This window comes from Oryzias latipes, chromosome 3, assembly GCF_053564925.1.
Source record: "Oryzias latipes strain Hd-rR chromosome 3, Olatipes_Hd-rR_3.1".
Lineage (NCBI taxonomy): Eukaryota > Metazoa > Chordata > Actinopteri > Beloniformes > Adrianichthyidae > Oryzias > Oryzias latipes.
The window spans coordinates 27,344,782-27,365,518 of NC_136239.1; the positions used below are offsets into that span (position 1 = coordinate 27,344,782).

General features: G+C 36.1%; 1 protein-coding gene across 2 annotated transcripts in view; it reads right to left on the bottom strand.

Moving 5' to 3' along the window:
* LOC101164142 (CUB and sushi domain-containing protein 1) overlaps positions 1–20,737 on the bottom strand; it is a 411,649-nt gene that overhangs the window by 102,651 nt on the left and 288,261 nt on the right. For both annotated transcript variants that reach the window (XM_023953530.2, XM_078944567.1), the window contains exons 21-26: positions 18,603–18,719; positions 17,606–17,821; positions 14,508–14,696; positions 12,748–12,917; positions 7,513–7,669; positions 3,844–4,035 (exon numbers count right to left, since the gene is read on the bottom strand). In XM_023953530.2, the coding sequence (XP_023809298.1) occupies positions 3,844–4,035; positions 7,513–7,669; positions 12,748–12,917; positions 14,508–14,696; positions 17,606–17,821; positions 18,603–18,719 (1,041 nt within the window). The remainder of the gene's footprint in view (positions 1–3,843; positions 4,036–7,512; positions 7,670–12,747; positions 12,918–14,507; positions 14,697–17,605; positions 17,822–18,602; positions 18,720–20,737) is intronic.

Sequence of the window (20,737 nt, forward strand, 5' to 3'; positions counted from 1 at the left end):
CAACAGAAACTACAATAACTGCCATGTCTTGTGGGGAATGGATAAAGTTTATTTGGACTGGTTTTAAATTTTTTAAATTGCATTCCCTTGATTTTTATGCATATAGAAATCTAAGTGCTTGTGTATTCTTCATAGGGCAATGCAACAGTAGTAGATTGTCATGTCATTGTAGAATATAGGTCAGTTATTAGGAAATCAATGCAGAAAGAACAAAGCTAATGACCAACAACTCAAATGGTAACCAAGGAACATCAAAGTGGAGGGTCTGAAAATGTTGCGGCTGATAGTTTCAAATATCTTGGACTCCTCATCTCAGATGATGAACCCAAACAAAAAAATCACAGACCGTCAATAAGGACACCCAGAGATGAATTAAGGCACATGAAATGAGATACTACCAAAGAATTCTGAACATCTTATACAAGAACTACACCCCCTATAAAGTAGTGCGCAACATAATATTCACAGCCATCGGTGCACATCACAGCCAGCAAAGCATTGTAAAGAAGAAAAAATGACCTGGTCTAGACTTGTGACAAGATCAAATGGCCTAGCAAAAAAGACAACATCAAAAAGTGGACAGGATTGTCTTTGTCTGACTCGCAGAGAGAAGCATATGATCGCTGGAGATGGCAGGAAATTGTAGGAAATCGATGGTACCTCTATAACCCACTCGGGGTTAGGAGACTGATACAACACAGACAATTAGACTGTAGTCATAACACGCACTTATATAATACATATCTAGAAAAACAGTTGTAAAAACTGGTTTCCTCATCAGCAGCAATCTAGTGATCGATCCAAGGATCATGGGATCACCACAGGTACTGTGTACTTAACAGTATTTATGGCTATTTCAACTCTGACTTCAGCCTTTTACCCCCTCCTCTTACTATCTGAAAGTACCCTAAAATTACAACATCCTTTAACTTTCATTTAAGTGTAAAGGCTGTAAACACAGATGGGATGTAAAAGGCTTAAACCAAACCCATCCAACCTACATTTCACGGAACCAAATAACTGAAGTCTAACTCTCATTTAAACTCTTTTGATTGACATGATGTGGATGAAAAATAAGCTACATCAGCATCCTCTGAAGGTACTAGCAATGCAACCAACTTTGAAGCAGTATAGCAAACTAGATCTAATGATTCCATCATTGATTCACTGATTCAGGAAATCATTGAATGACTGATTCTCACTAAATTCAACCTTCACAAATAATTTAAACTAATCCAAAAAAAGCATTTTTTGAAGAAATGACTGCTTTTGTTAAAAATACATTACAAATAATCTGGCCCTTTTATGAATGCAAACTTTCACAAATCTGCTTTTAAAATAAAATGTGAAATGGATAGCATCAAAAAGAATAAAAGGTCATTTTAACAATCTGTGCTTTAGAAGTATTTTACAATCTTTTAAGCATGCTTGTGTAAAGTGCTCTATAGCAGCTTGTGTTTTGCCAGCATTAGTTTCGAAACTGTTTAAATAACAAAAAGAAAAAGTAAAGGATTTTTGCTAGAAGCAACATGCCTAATGCTGCCTATACTCTATATGTTCCAAATACAAATGTTTTGACATGTAAAAACAAATAAAACCCACACAGATTGAAAATCATTTAAAATGCAACCTGATTTTGAGAAACTCTCTTTGCCCTGAATCAGTCAATGATTGTCCAGCAGACACTTGAATTCTATTAAACATTGTTGGGCTCTCCTTATGTCAAGTATCCTTGGCTACTCAAGTGGTTAGAAAAACATGCAGGACAATGTTTTTTTTTTTTTCAAAACATGGAAAGTCAAAAACAATTAAGAGGGATTTTGGACAAATAGATAAAAATGGGGGGGGGGGGGGGGGGGGGAGTAAACTTTTACAATCGCCTGCTTTTTGAGACAACTTAACTACTTTTTCAGTTTAGTATAAGAAGGACTGCAGTGCTTTTTGGAACTTATAAAGAATAAAATCTGCGTGTAGAGACAAAATCGAACAATAAACTGTTAGAATTGGAAAAAAATAGAATCCTCAACTCACAAATGGAGTTAAAAGGTTATTGATGGTAAAATCTATAATTACAACAAATCTTTGTTTCCATCTAATTTTAATATAGTTGCAAAAGTGGCAACTGTTTTGAAATAATACTTGTTGGTCCATTATGCCAGAGTTTTAATTCTGGTGATATTTCAGAACAGCCAGAAAAAAAGGAGACACACTGGCATTAGTGTACATATCTTGCATTGAGAGATGTTTCTCTTTTTTCCTCTCTATGCTTGCCACTACAGTGCTGGTGACAGCCCCAGTAGTTTTTAATCCCACCTTGATTACAGCTCCTCAGTTTGGCAGAGTTCAACCAAAAAAGGTTATCTGACAAAGCTTCAAATAGTTAAAAATAAAGCCGTGTGACTTGCTCTGGACTGTTCAACCAACTTCATCAGTTGTGAAGCCATTTATGACTCATGGGGAATGAGAAGTTGGCAAGTGTGTGTGTGTGTTTGTGTGTGGGGGGGGGGCTGTTTTAGTTCACAGCCAACCTGTATTATTGTTTGCTTTAAGTCAATGTGAACATCTGCATATAAGTGATCCATGGATATTGTTCCCAAGAAGATGCATTTTTTGAAAATTAATATTTTATGGATATATTTTCATAAGTAGCATGTTGCAATTGTTATGCAAATTCAAAGCAAGGCATCTACTATTGTGGAAGCTTTTATAGCTGACAAAAAGGAACAACAACTGAATGAAATAAGTGCTAACCACCTGCAAAATATACTTAGCGTAAAAGACAAAAACAAACAAAAACATCACTTTACGTTGCTTACTTTTTAAATCCATTTTTTGTATGAATAGTATTTTCTAAAATTATCTACACTGTATCACTAGAAATACCTTGAAACTTGATATATGCATTTATCATCAGTTTGGCTGATACTGTAATTTTTATTTAAGCTCCTTTGTTGTTTAGCACACTTTATGCAAACTAAATTAAGAGAAGTCAAGTTATTCTATTATTAATTTTAAAGCCTCCGAATGATTCAAATGAATCCAATTGTCTTTTAAGTTTATTGTAGTTATATGATAAAACAAAAGATAATGAAGAAATTAATATGTTACCATTTTTTATAATAATTGAGAAATTATAAACACAAGTTCTTCAAAGAAAACAGTACGTGAATTAGTCAAAATATTTTATGTTTTAGCCATTTCTATATTTTCATCCATATTGTTTCTTTCCCTCTCTATTCAATTTCCTGACAGTACTTTGATGTTAGTAATCTGTAAAAAATGCAGAAATGTCTATCATCTAACTTAAATCAATAAAAAAACAAGAATTCTTCCATAATAAATTTAGAAATACTGCATTAGTGCAAACTTTTTTAAGCAACAGAAAATTTTACCCTTTGAAATATAAACAGTGTTTTGCACTGAAAAACTGCACAGACAATCAAAGAATCTTAAAAATAAATAAAAATGTACCTGAATATTACCTGTTTTTATAGAGTAAATAGTGTTGAGTTCAATGATGACACAGAAAAGTCAGCTCTGGCAACACAAGCAGCTATCAACACCACAGGAATGCGTTTGTACAAAATGACTCAATCCCCACAAGCCCCTTTTTTTTAAAGTTCCCTTATGATGACTCAGTCATTGGCTCAACTACTTTAAAATCATAATGTTTCAACCTTAAAAGAGCAGCAAGTGACTTTGAATTTTGCTTCTTCCTGCAGTAGTTCTTACTCAACTGCATACAAAAAAAGGGGGGGAAAGGCCCAGCTTTTAATAATTCAGATGGTGTAGGCCTGAATTATTGATGCACAGGGGAGCACACACATTTGCTGGCATACTAACCGGAACAGGAAGGAAGTGGCTTGTCCCAGACACGTCTGTCCCCACTAAGACAGGTCAGTGTACTGCTGCCATGGAGACTGTATCCAGGGTAGCATGCATACAACACAAAAGTGTTGGCAAAATGACCATCATCCTGGATCTTGTAGCCGTAATCTGGGACCCCAGGCTCCTCACACTTGACTAGGTCAAAACCTAGAAAGAAACATCGTTAAGTAAAAAAGAGAGGTAGCCACCCACACAGGTACGCATTACAGACTTATCAGAACAGCTTGACATGAATCAAAACAGGGGGAATAAACATAGGATCAAAGCTTTTTTATTTTTATTTTTTTATTTGCTTTGTAGAAGTTGTGAATATAAATAGTGCTTCATGCAGAAAAAACAGTCAGAGTATCATTTTTTTTTCTTTCTTAAAGGTAGATACACCAGTTATGAATTTATTGCGTAGTATGCGACAAGATACAGTATGCTGAGGATTGTTGTTGGCTTTTTTTTTTCACAACTTGTACCTGCTTAGTGGTTATTTCTTCCACTGTTTTTCCTAAAGCATTTTCAGTTTGAAAGATTCTTCTTTGCTGGCAGAAATGTGATCTCTATGCAAAAGTTAGGGGTTGGATGTAGTTAAGGAGTCATTGTGGCTCATCTCGCACCATACAAAAGCTTCTGAATGACAGGATGAACCACCTTCAGGCCCCAGAATTTTTTCACAAGCCTTTTCTTTACAATTTTCTAGTTTCCTCTAAAGAAAAGGTTCAGCAATCATTTTATTTTAAAGTTATTATTCAGTGCTAAGATATGTACATTTTTATTTAAATCAGGACTGTTTGGTGTCAGATCGGCTTGTGTTATTTTAATCATTCCAAAATAATTCTTTTATGCATTTCCTCTGTCTATTAAACCACTGATAGGCTGAAAGAAAACTTCTGTAAACCTAACCTTCTTAAGCCTTTTTTTATACTTAATGCAAAATATCAAACAAAGCAAATCCAACAGTGCATTTTAGTTTAATCTACCATGTGAACCAACCAGCAGTCACCTCCAATACGATTTATTTCCCCAAAACACTTAAGTTCAAACTGTGTTAAATTAAACTACCGTAAATTCCGGGTTATAAAGCGCACCCGATTACAAGCCGCACCCACCTATTTTAACGTGCTTAAATATTTTTGTACATACACAAGCCGCATCAGTATACAAGTCGCTGCCTCGACAAAGCGCGTCCTGACTACCAGAGTGTGCATGGCTCATTACCACACTGTGGGCAGGTACTGGCCTTGTCTCAAACTCATGTATCTAATTACACCCACATCTGAAACAGCATGGACCTCTATTCTGTTCACAAGTTCCTCAGTTATGGGTTTTTTTATTTGATTTTTTTTTAAAAATTTTTAACTTATTGACAAACTAGGTATCATACATAAAATTACTAACAGTAACCATATAATCAACATTACATCCCTCAGTTATGATGAGGAAATTTACATCCGCGATCCCCCATTTCCCATGAGTCTTAGGGGCTAAAGGCGGGGCCAACGCCCGGCTCGCCACACTGTTGTTCGTGTTTAAGAATGAGCAAGGAGCAGCAGTGCATGGAGGGGTGAAAAGGAACAGCTCTCCTTCCACTTGTGTCGCGGCAGCATTATGGTACTAACGGGGCTGGTTAAAAAACATCAGTAAAATAGCGCGCGCCTCAGCGCGATACGCGCGCCTCAGCGCGATACGCGCGCCTCAGTGCGGCGCGTTCGTCAGAAGCTTCCTTTCACAACAAACACTTGTTGCTCCCCGGACGCCTCTGCGCTCCGCGCTCGCCAAGCGGGCTCCTTGTCTCCCCTTCCTATCCGAAAAGCTCACACGGCGGCTGTGAGCTTTTCAATGCAAAATTCCGCTCAGTCAGAAACCGTAAAAACGACCAAATGGATTTGTGTTTCCAGTCGTGTCCCGACAAAATAAAGGCTGATGTTATTCACACATATTTACGTGCAGCCAGCCGAGTCACTATGACTCAGAGGTAAATACACTTCTGAGCATGCGCTGTTCTCTCCGTCACGCAGCTGACCGGCATTTCCATTTACTGATGGGGGATTTTTTCACGCTGCTTTTAACGATTGCTTTTAACTTGAAAGCTTTATCATATTGTAGCGGCGATCAAGTGCACGTTGGGTCTAATGGCACCAAAGGATTCTGGGATGCGGCCGGGCATGCGTGTTTCTTTTTGTTGAACCATGACTGAAGTGTCTAAGACCTGAAGTGACATCCATGCTGTTTGGCTGCTCAGAGGTGTGTTAAAAAAAATGACTTGTGCTTGGTGGTGGATGGCGCATACAAAACCATTCACCGAGCCCGAATGTTCGTACATGGCGGCCGCCAATCAAATCCATAAACTAGCAGCGTCACAGAATAAGCCGCAGGGCTGTGAGCGCAGGAAAAAAGTAGCGACTTGTAGTCCGGAAATTACGGTAAACTGTTTTGTTAATTTGTTGCGACTAAATAGTTAGGAAAAACTTTGCAATTAAACATGTAATCTGGATTTAGAAAAGTGCGGTATTAATAAAGTTTATTATTATTATTATTATTATTATCTTGCTAGCACGTTTTTTGTTTTGTCCAATTATTGTATTTTCTGACACAAAACCCTTTGTTGTTGCAATTTTATTAGTTAGGAAACTGTTTAAATAACATTTAAAATTGTTTTTTGTACAGCATGTCTTTAAGTATGGATTGATTTGTTTAAATATATTTGAATTAGCAGTAACCACCCACCTTATTGTTAAGGGCTCCAATAATGTGTTCAAAGAAACAATTTTTTTTTTTACTGAATTGTGACACAAAGAGACAGAATCCATTGCCCAATAAAACTGTACTTTCCTACAAGTAATTGGAACTGTATATATTTTGTTAAGACTTTTATTTGTTTTACCCCGAGCTTCTTTTTGCTTGTAGATTTTGTGTTTCAATTTTGGCCATCTATGCATTTCTTTCATTTGTGTTTCCCTTTGGTAGATTAAAGTTGTTGGTCTATTAAATGAAGAATTTTATTTTCAACAGCTTTTTCCTTCTACCATCCTTTTCAACTTTCTAATAGAAATGGACCATTTCCTCATGCATGTAAAAAAAAAGGAGGAGCTGAACGAGGCAAAAGGGTGTCACCTTCATCATTTTCACTGACTTACAGACACAGGGTGATTCGCTGCTTTAAATGACACGCAGAGCATCTGTGACATCAATAAAAAATCCATCTTTGATTGTTTGTCCTTTCATGCAGCTGTTCTTCTACTCCAGATGTGTTATTAATTGCAGATGAATGGTCTTCTTATGGCTTTTTTGACTTACACTGCAGTCTTAGTAACCATCTTAACCATTTTTTTTAGGCATGTGGAATGTGCGTGCGAGAGGGAAAGGGAGCTATTTTTTAATAGGCTTCCTTTTCAAAAGCTACAAAATAACATTGTTGATGCAGAAATTTGTTTTTTTTTTGGTCTCCATTTACTTTTAATATTGGAAAAAAAAAACCTTAACAATCAACTTCCAAAGAAAGTGTAGAGAAGTACAGGTTTTTGGCTCAAGTGTTCTTGAAACTTTTTGACTGAAGCAGATTCAGAAGACAAAGGCATAACAAAACAAATGTGCTTTCCAAGGGAAAACATTGCTTTTCATAAAGTGATAACTCACTTGTGTAGGTGAGGCGAAAGCCCTGATTGGTTCCAGAAGCATTGCTGTTAAACTCCAGCCATAGGTTATTGGATGTACTGTTGATGACGTGACCAAACATGCCATCATGTGTGAAGTTCCCAAGCAGACGAGATGAGGCATTTTCTCCATCATATACCTTTTGATAGAAAAGAAAAGAACTGGGCTGAGAAAAACAAACATGACAAAGACAAGTACCTTTGCAGCACAGTAACTTAAAAAAGTTGTTAGAGTCGTAATTTGGAGATGGTCGATCTCAAGTGTAACCCGGCATCTATGGGAAAAATGTGTCATATTTTGCAGTTTGAAACTTTTTTAATGTATGTAAACATATAAACAATTTTATTTTTATTTTAGCCATCATTAATTATATTTTTGCATTGCATATATTTCACAAAATATATTTTAGGCAAAATGACATAGACAAAGGCAATTTTTTCCCCAAAAAATATCTTTAAAATTAATGGGCTATATGTAATATTTAACCTGTGACTAAATACTCTAAACCACATGTGTCAAACTCAGGACCCGCAGGCCAAATGTGACCCGCCATGTCATTTTTTGTGGCCGCGAGAGCATAAAGGTTTTTAATTTCTTAAAGTAAAAACAAAAGAAATTGGTGTGTTTTTATTCTTATCTAGAGGGAAATGGACTTGAACATATCAGATTGGTCAACTATACATGAGGACTTAAACACTGTCCATATAACCTAACCTGACAGAATCAAATGGAAAAGGATTTATGCCAGAGTAACAAGCAAACATATGTTTTCTATGCAACTGTAATTGTCACTTTAAAAACTTATAATAAATAAATAATGAGTTATTTAACATTAAGGAGTAGTTAAGTTTATTTTTCATTACATTTAGTTACATGTATAAGTTATATCTGGCCCTTTGAGGACAGCCGCTATGCTGATGTGGCCCTCAGTGAAAATGAGTTTGACACCCCTGCTCTAAACACTTTGTGCTTCTATGAGTTTGTTTAAGCACCAAGAGAAAGATTTCCTAAGATTTTCTACAGAGCAGCAGTAGGTTATTAGAAATTCACCTTTGAGTTGGGGGCGGGACAGTTGGTGTTGCATGAGCCCGCCCCTACTTCCTGTCATCCATCTGTTTACACTCTTTCCCCCTAACTTACAGCCCCTCACACCACCAGCCTAACATTACCGGTGCAACAAAAAGGTGAGCAACATTGGAGCTATGCAGCTACATATACTACATATATATAAATGGTACATAGAATAGAGGAAACAAAAAATAAAGAATGAATAAATAATAAATAAAACAATGTGTAAAATAATTGATTTGATATATGTTTATTTTACTTTTTTCTGTGATACTTTTCTGTATGTATATCAGTGGGAAGATAGAAAAGGGAAGTGGTCTTGACCAGTGCATGCTTATATTTGGCAGTCCCTGACATTTTCACAGATTGGTGGTGACAGGTCTGCAGGTGGCTGGGATTTTTAGAAAATGGACTGAGGTGAGGTAGCGTTCTATTTTTATTCACTTGGGAGAGTCTGAAGACACAACTCAGAATGCTGCTACATTCCACCAAGGGGGCGTGGATGGGATGCAGGCATAAATATATTCACGGGCGGTCAAAATAATAACAGTTTAAGTGGCATTCCTCTGGCCAACCTCTACTTTGTTTTACTTCTCCCTCCATGTTGCATTTTTTGATCCCCCCACTTCAACTTGGTTACGGTCTAGGTTTCTCTCTTCCTCCTGTGTTTCTGTAAAACTCAGTGTGGTTAATGAAAAGCCCTGCACCTCATAAATCAATATGTCACCATCTGCCACCCCTCCTCCTTCTGTCTGTCTCACTCCCTCTACTGTGTTCTCTTGCCACCTTTATTTTCATAACAACCTGTTCATGCTCTCATTTCATTTATTTCCCCTTTGTGAAAGAACATGTGTGTGTGTGTGTGTGTGTATGAATGACATCAGTTGCCATATTAGGAGATGTTTTTAGGCAAATTGAACTCGGTAAGGCCCTCTTTGGATGGTATTGGGGTGAAACCTCACCCAGATGCAAGAAGAATAGCAATGAGCTGATTCTATGTTCAAGGAGGTTTTAGCCTGGAGCTGGCTAACAGCTGTCAAACAAACAGTTTGTGTTTAGCTTTTAGCTTCAGTAACAGGAGCCAGCTCAGTTTCTGTGAGCCCAGAAACCCATGCGCAAAGATGTGTTAACTTTAATATCTTCCATCAGGTGTCAGTAGGTTTTACTACATTTTCAAAAGCATCTTACATATCATTTCCCAACTCTGGATTAAAGGAATAATATCCTCCACTGACCTCCAGACATATCATTGGGTAATTTCTATTGAAAAGCTTTAACAAAATTAGATATCTGACAGTAAAATGCACCACTTGTTGTTATTTGAAGTTTGACTCTGTCGTTGAATGTTTTCATTTTAACATGTATGTATTTTAGCCAGAAATAGTCTTTAGCGTGCACTGATGCTGGATTTGATATTCAGATCATCTGAACTCTTCTCAGTTGTGTCCCTGGCCTTTGCTTGGACTGAGCCAAGACAAACAAGTACGTTTGGAAAAATGTAGGAAAAAGAAAGTGGTAAAGATGGTTAGCCAAGCTACTCTTAATGTGACTTTTTTTAAATGTGATCTGCTTTCTACAAAAAAGAATTTGAACTTCAAGTAAAAAGATGATGTGACTTTTGGATAACAGAAACTTTGAACTTTTTCTGCTCAAATTACTCTTAACTAATAGCAAAAAAAAAAAAAAAAAAAACTTCAGAAGTCTCCAGCTAAAAATCAAAATTAATTTAAAAAAAAGAGTAAAATTTGTGACACCTAAAACAAAAATTTTAGAAATAATTTATAGAACTAAAAAATAGAAAATATAATAAAAATCATAAATCTCTTAAATGGTGCAACATTTCTAGGAATATTGGAAAAAGATCAAAGACTGAAAAATATTGAAAAAAGAAATATTGAAAAACAAAAATATGTTATGAAAGTAAGATATTTTATTTAAATCTAAGAATTTTGAGAAGAAAATGTCAGCCTTGATCCTCTTTTTCTCTTCAATAGGTTTGTCACCTCCCTTCAGGAGGTTTATTTGAACATGTGTTACTGGCAGTGTTTCCAGCTTTGACAATGACACTGAGCTGGCCTAAAAGTCTGATGAAACCCTGCTCACACAATTTAACTGCAGTTATCCTGAGCCAATGCTCTGTGACTGATACTCTAAAATCTAACTGTCTTAACCATGCTGACAGGCCCAATAATGTCAAAAGACATTTGGTGCAAACAGTTTTAAGCTCTCTGTGGGACTGCATCACGGTTTTAAAACAGCTCACTCATATTCAGTCCGACTCATTTCAAGTGAATGTAACCTTTAGTGCATACAGCTGTTAGCTAAAAGGTTAAAACTTGGCAAATTACAGTTTGTAACATGTAGAGAGCTATCATACCTTTCAGGTTTCAACTGTCTAAAGAATAATAAATGCAGCAATAAAGACAATTTTGATTGTGAATTAATTGATTAAAGCAGTTGCATTTATTTATGTATTTTACGTGTACTTTGACGTGTTCTCCCTACCATGACAAAGGTGGATAAAGGTGAAAAGATTTCATGTAGTCCAAGGACACCAGTGAAGATCACAAATCATTGAAGAAAAAAGGTTCAGAGCACTGTCTAGGGGTCTAGATGACCCAACTCCCAACGTCAAAGTGCCTAGGATAGCACAAGGGTTAAGTCAGGAGAGGCATGCAGAGAGAGCAGAGCAGGAGGCTGAGGAGCAGTTGTTTTGAGTTGGAGCTGTGCTGGTTGGTTTGTTTCTTTTTTTGACTCCTTCTTGGTCCTCAGCAGTCTTATACTGCTGGGTTTTGTTATTTTAGTTTGGGGTTGGACCTTGGTAGTCCTTATTTGCGGGCTTTGTTTATTTAGTTTCAATAGTTAGATTTTGTTAGGCAGCCTTAGCAGGGAGCTGCTGACTGCGACGGTCAATGGGTCAGTTGTCTCCCTGAATTATTTCCTGTTTGGCCAAGGCTCCAATCCCTCTGTGTTGTCTTTTGTTGGGACCAGCACAGTAGCTATTTATTTCTTTTTGTTTTACAGGACACAGGTTATTTCTCCCACTTAATAAACTGTGTTCCTAAACTTATTTGGTGTCCATCGTTCATATGTTTTGGCTCCTTTGTGAATTCCCTTAGACTGGGACAGGTTTGCCTGTCGGGGGGCTGTAACAGAGGGGGTACTATTTTTCTCTGGTGACTAATAGTTTTCTTGTTTAACTAACTGCTATCACACCTGGAAAAGAGAATAAAAGCCTGAGTTAACCTTCAAGTAACAACAGTAATTGACCCAAGTGGGTTCTTTATAGGGTTAGTGGAAACTCAATTGATCTTTTCCTGCCTTTGCTTCCCATGTACTCTTTCAGCCATGGATGGCCACTGCAACACAAAAAGGATCAAGGTTAATAACCCTGATTGGGAGTTATTTCTTCTAGAAAAAGATGTTAAACACATTTATCAGGTAGGGAAATCCTTGAAAAGCATCACCATATACCTCTAACCTTGATTTTGCCACAGTTATAGGAAGGAATATTCATTTTAAGGGGCTTTTAAATCTTCCTTGTTTTTCATTAGGATATGCATGGTTTAAAAAGGATTTAAACTGCATTTAAAAGAAATTGCAAGACATATCTGACAAGTTATAAACAGTGAGAGCATCACTGAGGCTGAATAGCTTGTAAACTTACAAAAGCAATGGTAAAGAGCAGGTTTTCTTTTTTTCTTTTTATTATTTTAGTGTTGTTGCTGTTGTGTAAATTTGAATAATAATGATCATTTATAGATTTTCCTTAGCACAAATTGATATTGAAGTGCATGGACAGTCCATAAAAAAATAGACTAAGTGTATTACCCTAAATAAAACCCTTCTGTTTTTCTTGGCTGATTCACCTGAAGGTTTGTATGACATTTTTGGCATATTTGAGTCACTTCTTGTTCCTTTTCTAAGCACAGTTTGACTTATGTCAAACACAGAGTCCTCTGTTTAAGCAAATAGCATAATATACAGCAAGTAAAAAGATTGTGATGATCTAATTCGGAGTATCCACTGTGTGAGCGTGAATCCATAAATAAATTACACACTTATGGATTTTTCACCTAAGGGAAGATTTGCACAACTGCAGGATTGTGTATGGGACCCTATCTGAGGGGAGAGAGATGGGGAGCATACCTTCAGATAGTCTCCATCTTGCAGTAAGAAATTGTCAGCTTTCAGGCGGATTCCTTTGCCCTTTTCGGTTGTGATGCTGTAGATGCACTCATGGTTATTATCGTAGTTGGAGGGGAAATTTGGAGAGAGGAGAATGCCTTCTGATCCTTGTGCAGAGGTTCCACACTCAGCTACAGCCAAAGAGTAAAGCAAAAAAACAAAAATTAAAAAAAAAGGTAGAACAGGTAAAAACAACTGAGCTTTTCTTTTTCTTCCTTTTTCCTTCACAGCACATAGATGAGACACGGGCATGAAAAGGAAAAGAACAGCCGGAAAACTACTCAGCCTGAGTGGACATGATGACAGTAAAAAAAAAAAAAAAAAGTAGCCATATGCATTAATACAAAAGATAAGAGATGAGAAACAGTCTTAGCAGCAACGCAATTAAAGGAAAACCACAAGGAAATAAAAGAAAGGCAAAATGAAATAAAAAATCTGCAAAGAAGCATGTCTCCGTAAACTGCTAGCATAAGTTGATGCCCTAGAAATATCCCTGAATTATCCGACAGATACAGTGACTGTCAAAGTTAAAGGATTCAGCTAAGTGGTATTTTGTGCAAATAGAGTTTTGTCATATGTAAATGTGGGAAGGGGAAAAGAAAATAGATGAACAGGCTTTTAACCCATCTAAGCAGGACCACCAGTGTATAAATGGGAAGAAGAGAAAACTCAAGTAAGGAAGATACATACATAAGATAAATATGAAATCTTAAAAAAAAAAAATCATAAGTGTTGGATTTTTTTTGTTAACCTGTTACCCTGGGCATAAAATCAAAGACACAGCCAGCATTTATTTTACATAAATTCTTTTTAAAGTGAAATCAGCAATGCAGAGTGGGAGTGAGAGAATTACAAGCCTGCAAAAGGGAAAAAGAAAAGGATGAAAAGAGAGCTGGAAGAGCATAACAACGACAGGGGAGCAGATGAAGCAAGACGGCCGAGATTCTTTTGAAACTGCGCAGAAAGAAATTAGAGAAGAGAAAGGGGGGAGTAACAAAAGATGCAGTACTAACACTTCCCATAAAACATATAATGCCCTAATTATCTGCCCAAGAACTGTCCAAATAAAAGAGCTAGATGAAGAGAAACGGCGAGCTGGAAAGGGGATACTGAGCTAAAAAGAGAAACATTTAGAGAGGAAAGGGAGAGGGAGATGAACCCAATGCTTGTTGCCAGCTGCTGTTGCTTGGTTCCCTTTTAGTCAGGCTTGATCTCTTGACAGATAATGCTATTTTAGCTATTTCCGTCTGCTTTCTCCGAGGCTCGAGCATTACCAGAAGCCACCAGTCAGACTATCATAAATTAACAGTAGCATCCTAGGAAACAGTGATCTGCATCAAATTCCAACAAATGACAACCCTTCGATCAGAAAAATCCTGGCAAATAAAACCAACAGTCAGCCGGTCTCACAACAGTAAATTACGACTGAGTTAGCAATAAAGAACTAGTGACTTATAACCAGAGAAACACTGAGACGTTACCCCAAGGGTTTTTCTTGTGGCAAGAAAATGATTTGAAACTCAAACTTGATGTACTTTCAGTCACTAATGCATTAAACACAACAGGAAAACAACTTCTATCTTGATTACTGCAGTGTAGTTTGTAATATTTTACCAAAACAGAAAAAAGAAACAGTTTTTTATTGATGCCATGTGTGAAATGTCATTTAAGATTTTCACTGACAAGCTGTGCGTGTCAGTCTGACCGGTTTGCAGGCTTACCTATACATCTCGGCAGTGTGTTGCTCCAGACTCGCCTGCCACCTCCAAGACAAGTGATTTTGCTGTCTCCCTCAAGTCTGTATCCGTGGAAACAAGAGAAGGCCAGCGAATCTCCAACTCCAAAGCTAAATCCTATCCTCCTGCTGAATGCCGGCACACCTGGATCCTCACACGGCTCCAAATGATACTCTATAAATCCAGGAGAGATAGATAACTGTGAAAATATGACCAGTCTTTTTTTTAATTAAAAAACAAACAAACATTTAAAGCTTTGAAGTTTGCTAGAATATGGGATATTTCTCTAATGTTAACCTATACATGCAAAAAATGTGCCATTCCTTATTTAAACAATATGAGGTATGTATAACTTGAAAATCAAATCGAGGGACAGCAAGGAAGGCTTATTTATGAGGCAAAAATCATACGCAGGGTGATTTTCAGAAAAATAGGATAAAAACCACAAATTTTACAATTAACTCAAAATCTAATTTAAATGGTAGTCCATTAAAAATAAAATCTAAAAAAAAGATAAAACCCTTTTAGCTGTAAATGTTTTAGGCTGGACGATAATTGAGTCTTGTTTATATTAGCTTTTAAAGAAAAGATATCCCTGACACTGAGCAAAACAACTAACTCTTTTAATGAAAATTCTATTTTTTGTCAGCTTATCAAAGATGAGGCATTTTTGTCAAACCAGAACATGGTGTTAACAGAGCCAGCTTTTGCCAAACCTCATGTTTCTTTGCCAGTGTTTGTTTTACTCCATAGATTTGTTTGGTGTCTCTGTCAAACCTGACCAGTGATGACATGTAATGTGCCTCATGCTCCTTTAGGTGTGCAGACTCAATGTGGCCTAAATAGATAAATGGAATTCTATTCAATGCAAACCCTCTCTCCTTGAAGAGATGGCTTCTATCCCACTTCAAATGGATTAGTGTTTATATGTGGAAATATGGATACATTTATTAGCATGGAAATCCTGACAACCCGCAGATGACAGCTGCAGGCAGTACGGCAGACTAACACACTTCTTTGTTGATGCTTTACTGCTGCTACCCCTTTAAAATCCCACAGTGACCTTTTCAGTTAGTCAGATCCCCAACTACCCTAATTAGTTCAGTCCACAAAAACATAAAACTAAAAACATTCTGATATATTAATAATAAAACTTATGACCATGTTAATATAAAATTTGATATGAACAGATGAGGTTTAATGGCTGTCAAAAGGATCACCCAAATTTTGTTTGTTTTTTTTGGTCTTACATGAATCTAATATAACCGTGATTAAGTTAGGAAATATGAAATGATATTTGATTTAAAAAAAATGTTTTACGATCAAGTAAATTGATATATATATATATATATATATATATATATATATATATATATATATATATATATATATATATATATATATATATATATATATATGGGTAGTTTAACTGAAAAAAAAAGTGATTGACTTGGATTTTACTATACAATTTTACTATACAATTGTTAACATTGGATGCATTTAAACTTAACAATTCCCTTTTTTTGCTTTAAAAAAATATTGGAAAATTAACTGAGATCATTTAACACTTTTATTATTGACATCATTTAAAGATTTAGAAATTGTTAGCAAAAAAGCTAAAGGGAAAAAAGGTAAATAAAACTAGTAAAATGGATTGAAAATGTACATTAACTTAATAACTGTTCAAAAGTTTTTTTTTTATTCTTTAACAAGCAATGTGGGTAAAGAGAAAACCAAAGCTGAGCTAACACATTAATCTATCCGACTTAGCATTGTTTTCTTTTTTAAAAAATATATTTTTAGCTAGTGCTTTGACATTAAAACAGAGTCATTTGAGTTTATGGACAAACTTTGTACTGCAGTCTTTTAAAATGTGACTCAAATTTCCAAGTGTCAGCCAATCTGTTTCAGTTGTTTTAGCCAAGAATTAAAGCATACTGTGGTACAGATAGAGCACTGGTAAAAATAAATAAATAAATAAACAAATAAATAAAGGAAATGTCAATGATGCCCTCACAGCTTCCTCTGTTCTCATCATCATCAGTACTGTAGTCGATATGATTCATAAAAACCCTGAAAGTCATATTGAAAAAAAGACGCTGAATGGGTTTATTTAAATGATCTATATTTACCTGACAGACTTTAGTTTGTTCAAATAAATTGGAAATCTTACTCCAATATAGTTGATCACAGAATTTCACAGTAGTCTGTTATACATTAGGGATGCTTAATTTTGGAGTCATGGCCACCACTTTTATGTTTAAAAATCATATGTGGTCAACAGAAAATTAAGTCATTTATTAAACTGAAATACATTTAATTGGTGCCAGTCTGTGCCAGCTAATAAATAGAAATCCTAGAACTGCAATGTTTTATTTCTATTTTTCCTTCAATAATATTTTATTCATACACACTTTTGCTAAAGTTCGCAAAGAAATGAATTGAAAAACTTAATCAAATCTTCATATTTATATATATACCTTTTTTTTTCGGATTTAAAATGACTTAGGCTGCATATCTACATGGGTACTTGCCAAAAGACCCTGTTGCTGACTAACTTTTTTAATGTCTCATTATGCCATTCTATTAAGGTGTGTCAATTTAATATATGTTTAAAGTTTGTTAATCAAGAACAAATATTTTGCATCTAGATCAACATCTTTTTAAGATGCATTTAACAATACAATTCATAATGACCTTGTGTGAAAATGTTCTGGTTAGATAAATGCTCATATAAAAAAGTGCTACACTTCAAGATTCAAGAACAACTTTATTAATCCCCGAGGGGAAATTTAGTTTAATCGTGAATATTATATAAAGCTTTAGTTTAGACCACATTTTGGGCTAAATTCCAGCTTTTTCGTATTATGTGATAATGTGCAGGGAGTAGGTATTAAATGAGGTAAATCTGTGAAAAAGCAAAAAAAGAAGCATTAAATCTTGCAAGCTTCATTAGCACTGAGGCTGTAGGCATTTTACCAACCATGAGATGCATAATATCTGTACCGATCTATCAAAGAAAATTATTCATATAGATTACATGTACAAAATAGAAGATAATAACATACATCTGGTATTCTTACCTGAGAAAGTAATATTAAAGCCTTCATAGCTCATCGAAAAATCTGATATAAATCGCAGCTGAACGCTGTAGTTCCCAAAAAGTCCAGCCTTAACACTTGGAGGCAGCACGGATCCAGTAAGTCGACCAACTGGAACCAAAAAATTGCCATCCTCCGTTATAGACAGGTAGTCATGGTTCTCCTCCAGATGAAATTTATGGAACACCAGATGGACTCCTGCGTGAACAGAAAGCAAGACTAATGAGCATTTAAGCTGATATACAGATTCCTGAAGAATTCTTTAATAACAAAGAAAAAGTACAGAAAACAGATAAACCGTGTAAACAGATGACTGTTTCAAAGGTTGGATTTCAAATGTCACTAGGTTAGATTTTAGCCCCTTTAGCCCATCTTACCCCATGTATCCTTTTCAGGGTCACAGGGTTGCCAGAGCCTACCCTGGCTACTGTTGGCCAAAGGCGGGGCACGGCCTGGACAGGTCGCCAGCCTTTCGCAGGGCCTCACAATATCTCATCCATACACACTCGCAGTCATACCTCGGGTCAATTAAGAGTAATCAATCTACCTATGAAGCATGGGAGGCAGCTGGAGTGCCCAGAGAAAACCCATGCATGCAGGGAGAGAACATGCAAACTCCACACAGCCGGAATTTGAACCAGCGCCTTCTCACTGTGATGTGAAAGGACTAAACACTGTGCCACCGTGCAGGACGTAAACAAATATGTCAAATAAATTAAACACAATTGAGTATTCGGTTAAAGCACAGGAAATGGCATGTTATGCTATCAGATGTTATAAACATTGATGGGCAATTAATTTTAGGGTTATTACAAGCTCTTTCAGGGTAGCGTATTTCAAGAGATGCTCATAAATGGTAACATGAGATGACATTCATCATGGTATACTCTTTTTTTTATTTTTATGAAGGTAGAAATCAGAGCAGTAGGTTTTACGCATTTTATTTTAATTTTTTTTGTGTGTGTCTGAGTTGTCTTACCTTTCCCATGGGAAACCTCAATTGTCCAGGTGCAATTTAAAGAGTTAGGATAGAAGTCAGGGAAGCCAGGAGAGAGAATTGTCCCAGTTTTACCAAAAACATAGCCTCCACAAAGTGCTGCAGGAAAAAAAAAAAGATACAAAGACATTGTTTGCTTATAACCAAAATCTATGCAAAACGTCTAAAAACCAAGGGCCAAGCAATTTCTGAGAAAAACTTGAGCCTTTAAAGAATGAAAATATTGTGCCTTACGTAAAGTTACAAAAAAGTGGATCATTTTTTAACAATCACATTTTAACCACAGAGGCGGATTTAGGATGGGTTTGCTTTTTGCTTTTATGTGAGAAAACATTGTTTCCTACTACGCTGTACACACAAACAAAAAAAAAAAAGAAAACAACAAAAGAAAAACAACAAAAACATATTGTTTTTATATTACCTTACAATTAAATAGCTACATTTAATACTGTGGCAGTTTACCCTGATTGAAACTCCACACAGGAACTCAAACATACAGACACACACATCATATACTCAGGGACTAAGCTAATGCTGGTTCGGTGGGTGCACACATTCAACCATTTAAAACATCTTAGCAAGTTCCTGATAGCAACACACACTGATATACACACTGTTAACTCCTTTATTCCTTTATTATTTTGGGTGCTTTGTTTGGGTGTCTTATGTTTATGTAATTTTGTATGTCTTGCTGACTTGTGTCTTACCTTTTTCAGTTTCACTTCCTGGGTCAAAGGACCCGATCTCTGGGTTTGGTAGGCTTTTGTAGGGCCTGACCAAAAATCAACAATTAACCTCAACTGAAACCACCTGGCCCAGGGGAGGGGCCATGTCTTATAAAAGAGTGTGAATTTTGGTTCATGGGGGAGGTAGTTTGGGTTTCAGAGCATGTATGGACATTGCTGCTGGTTACCTGCTGTAAAATAAAAATAACAGCCATTTTCCCCATTCACAAAAACCTTGTGGAGTGGTATTTATTGGTCTTGCCTTGGACCTGTCGGTCTCACTCCGGACAGGAGCGTGACAATACAAATAGCTAAACCTACCAGAAATAAAGGTTAGAGCAGTTCAAGATGTCAGGCACTTATGTACAACCATTTCTGATACCTTTAATTTCTTTAAGAAGAAAAAAGACATCGCCCATTTCCCAATAATTACTTTTTATGCAGAATGTCCTTCAATAAAATACTCATAGAAATGACATACATACCATTTTCATCTGTAGAGGAGCAAGAAAATATTTGCTCTGTTACTACTATTATAAAATCATTACCCTTATTGTGAAAAACCCTACCTGGATGGGAGAAGTACTTTTCTAAACAAAACATTTCCTGGAACAGCATGCACTGAACCATAAATGCCAATTTCATCAAATTGTATTGCATAAAAGAGGAAAGCAGATCTGTCTCAGATGAACAAATCAGGTTAAAGAGCTAAAGAGACATAATTAAAAACAAATATGCCCAGTTTTTTCCGTATCTCATCCTGAAGAAAATTGAAATTTGATATACACTACAGAAATAGATTAGAAATCTAATGAAGAATAAAGAAGGGCTTTCAGATCATTAGCTCCTCCATTCAAAACAATGTTGAAAACTTTTATGGTTAACCATGAATTCTGCCATTTGAATTGGTTTGGAATGTTGAAGGTGTGATGCTTGAGGATGAGGCATATGCAGTATGTTAGGCCTGCACAATATACCGCAAATTTATCGTTATCGCAATATCAAGCAGTGCAATATCCATATCACAAAAATCAGCAAAAATTGCAATTAATGGTTACCTTAAATGTGCTAAAACAATCCTATGGCAGCTTGAAGCATTTAATGGATCAAATAAATCCATTTATGCATTTGACCGATTGGATGGACCTTTTCCGATGTTGACCAATCAGATGAGCCCCTTTTATGTTAGATTTTTGCCTCCTACGTCAACGAGGGTCATTTGGAGTATAATTTTTTTAAACCGTTGCAATGAAATAGTAATGATGTTTTTGATTGTTTTGCTATTTGTTCATATACCGCAAATTATATCGTTATCGCAATATTGATCACTATTATCGCATATCGCAAGTTTTGCTCATATCGTGCAGCCCTACAGTATGTTCAGTGAAAAAG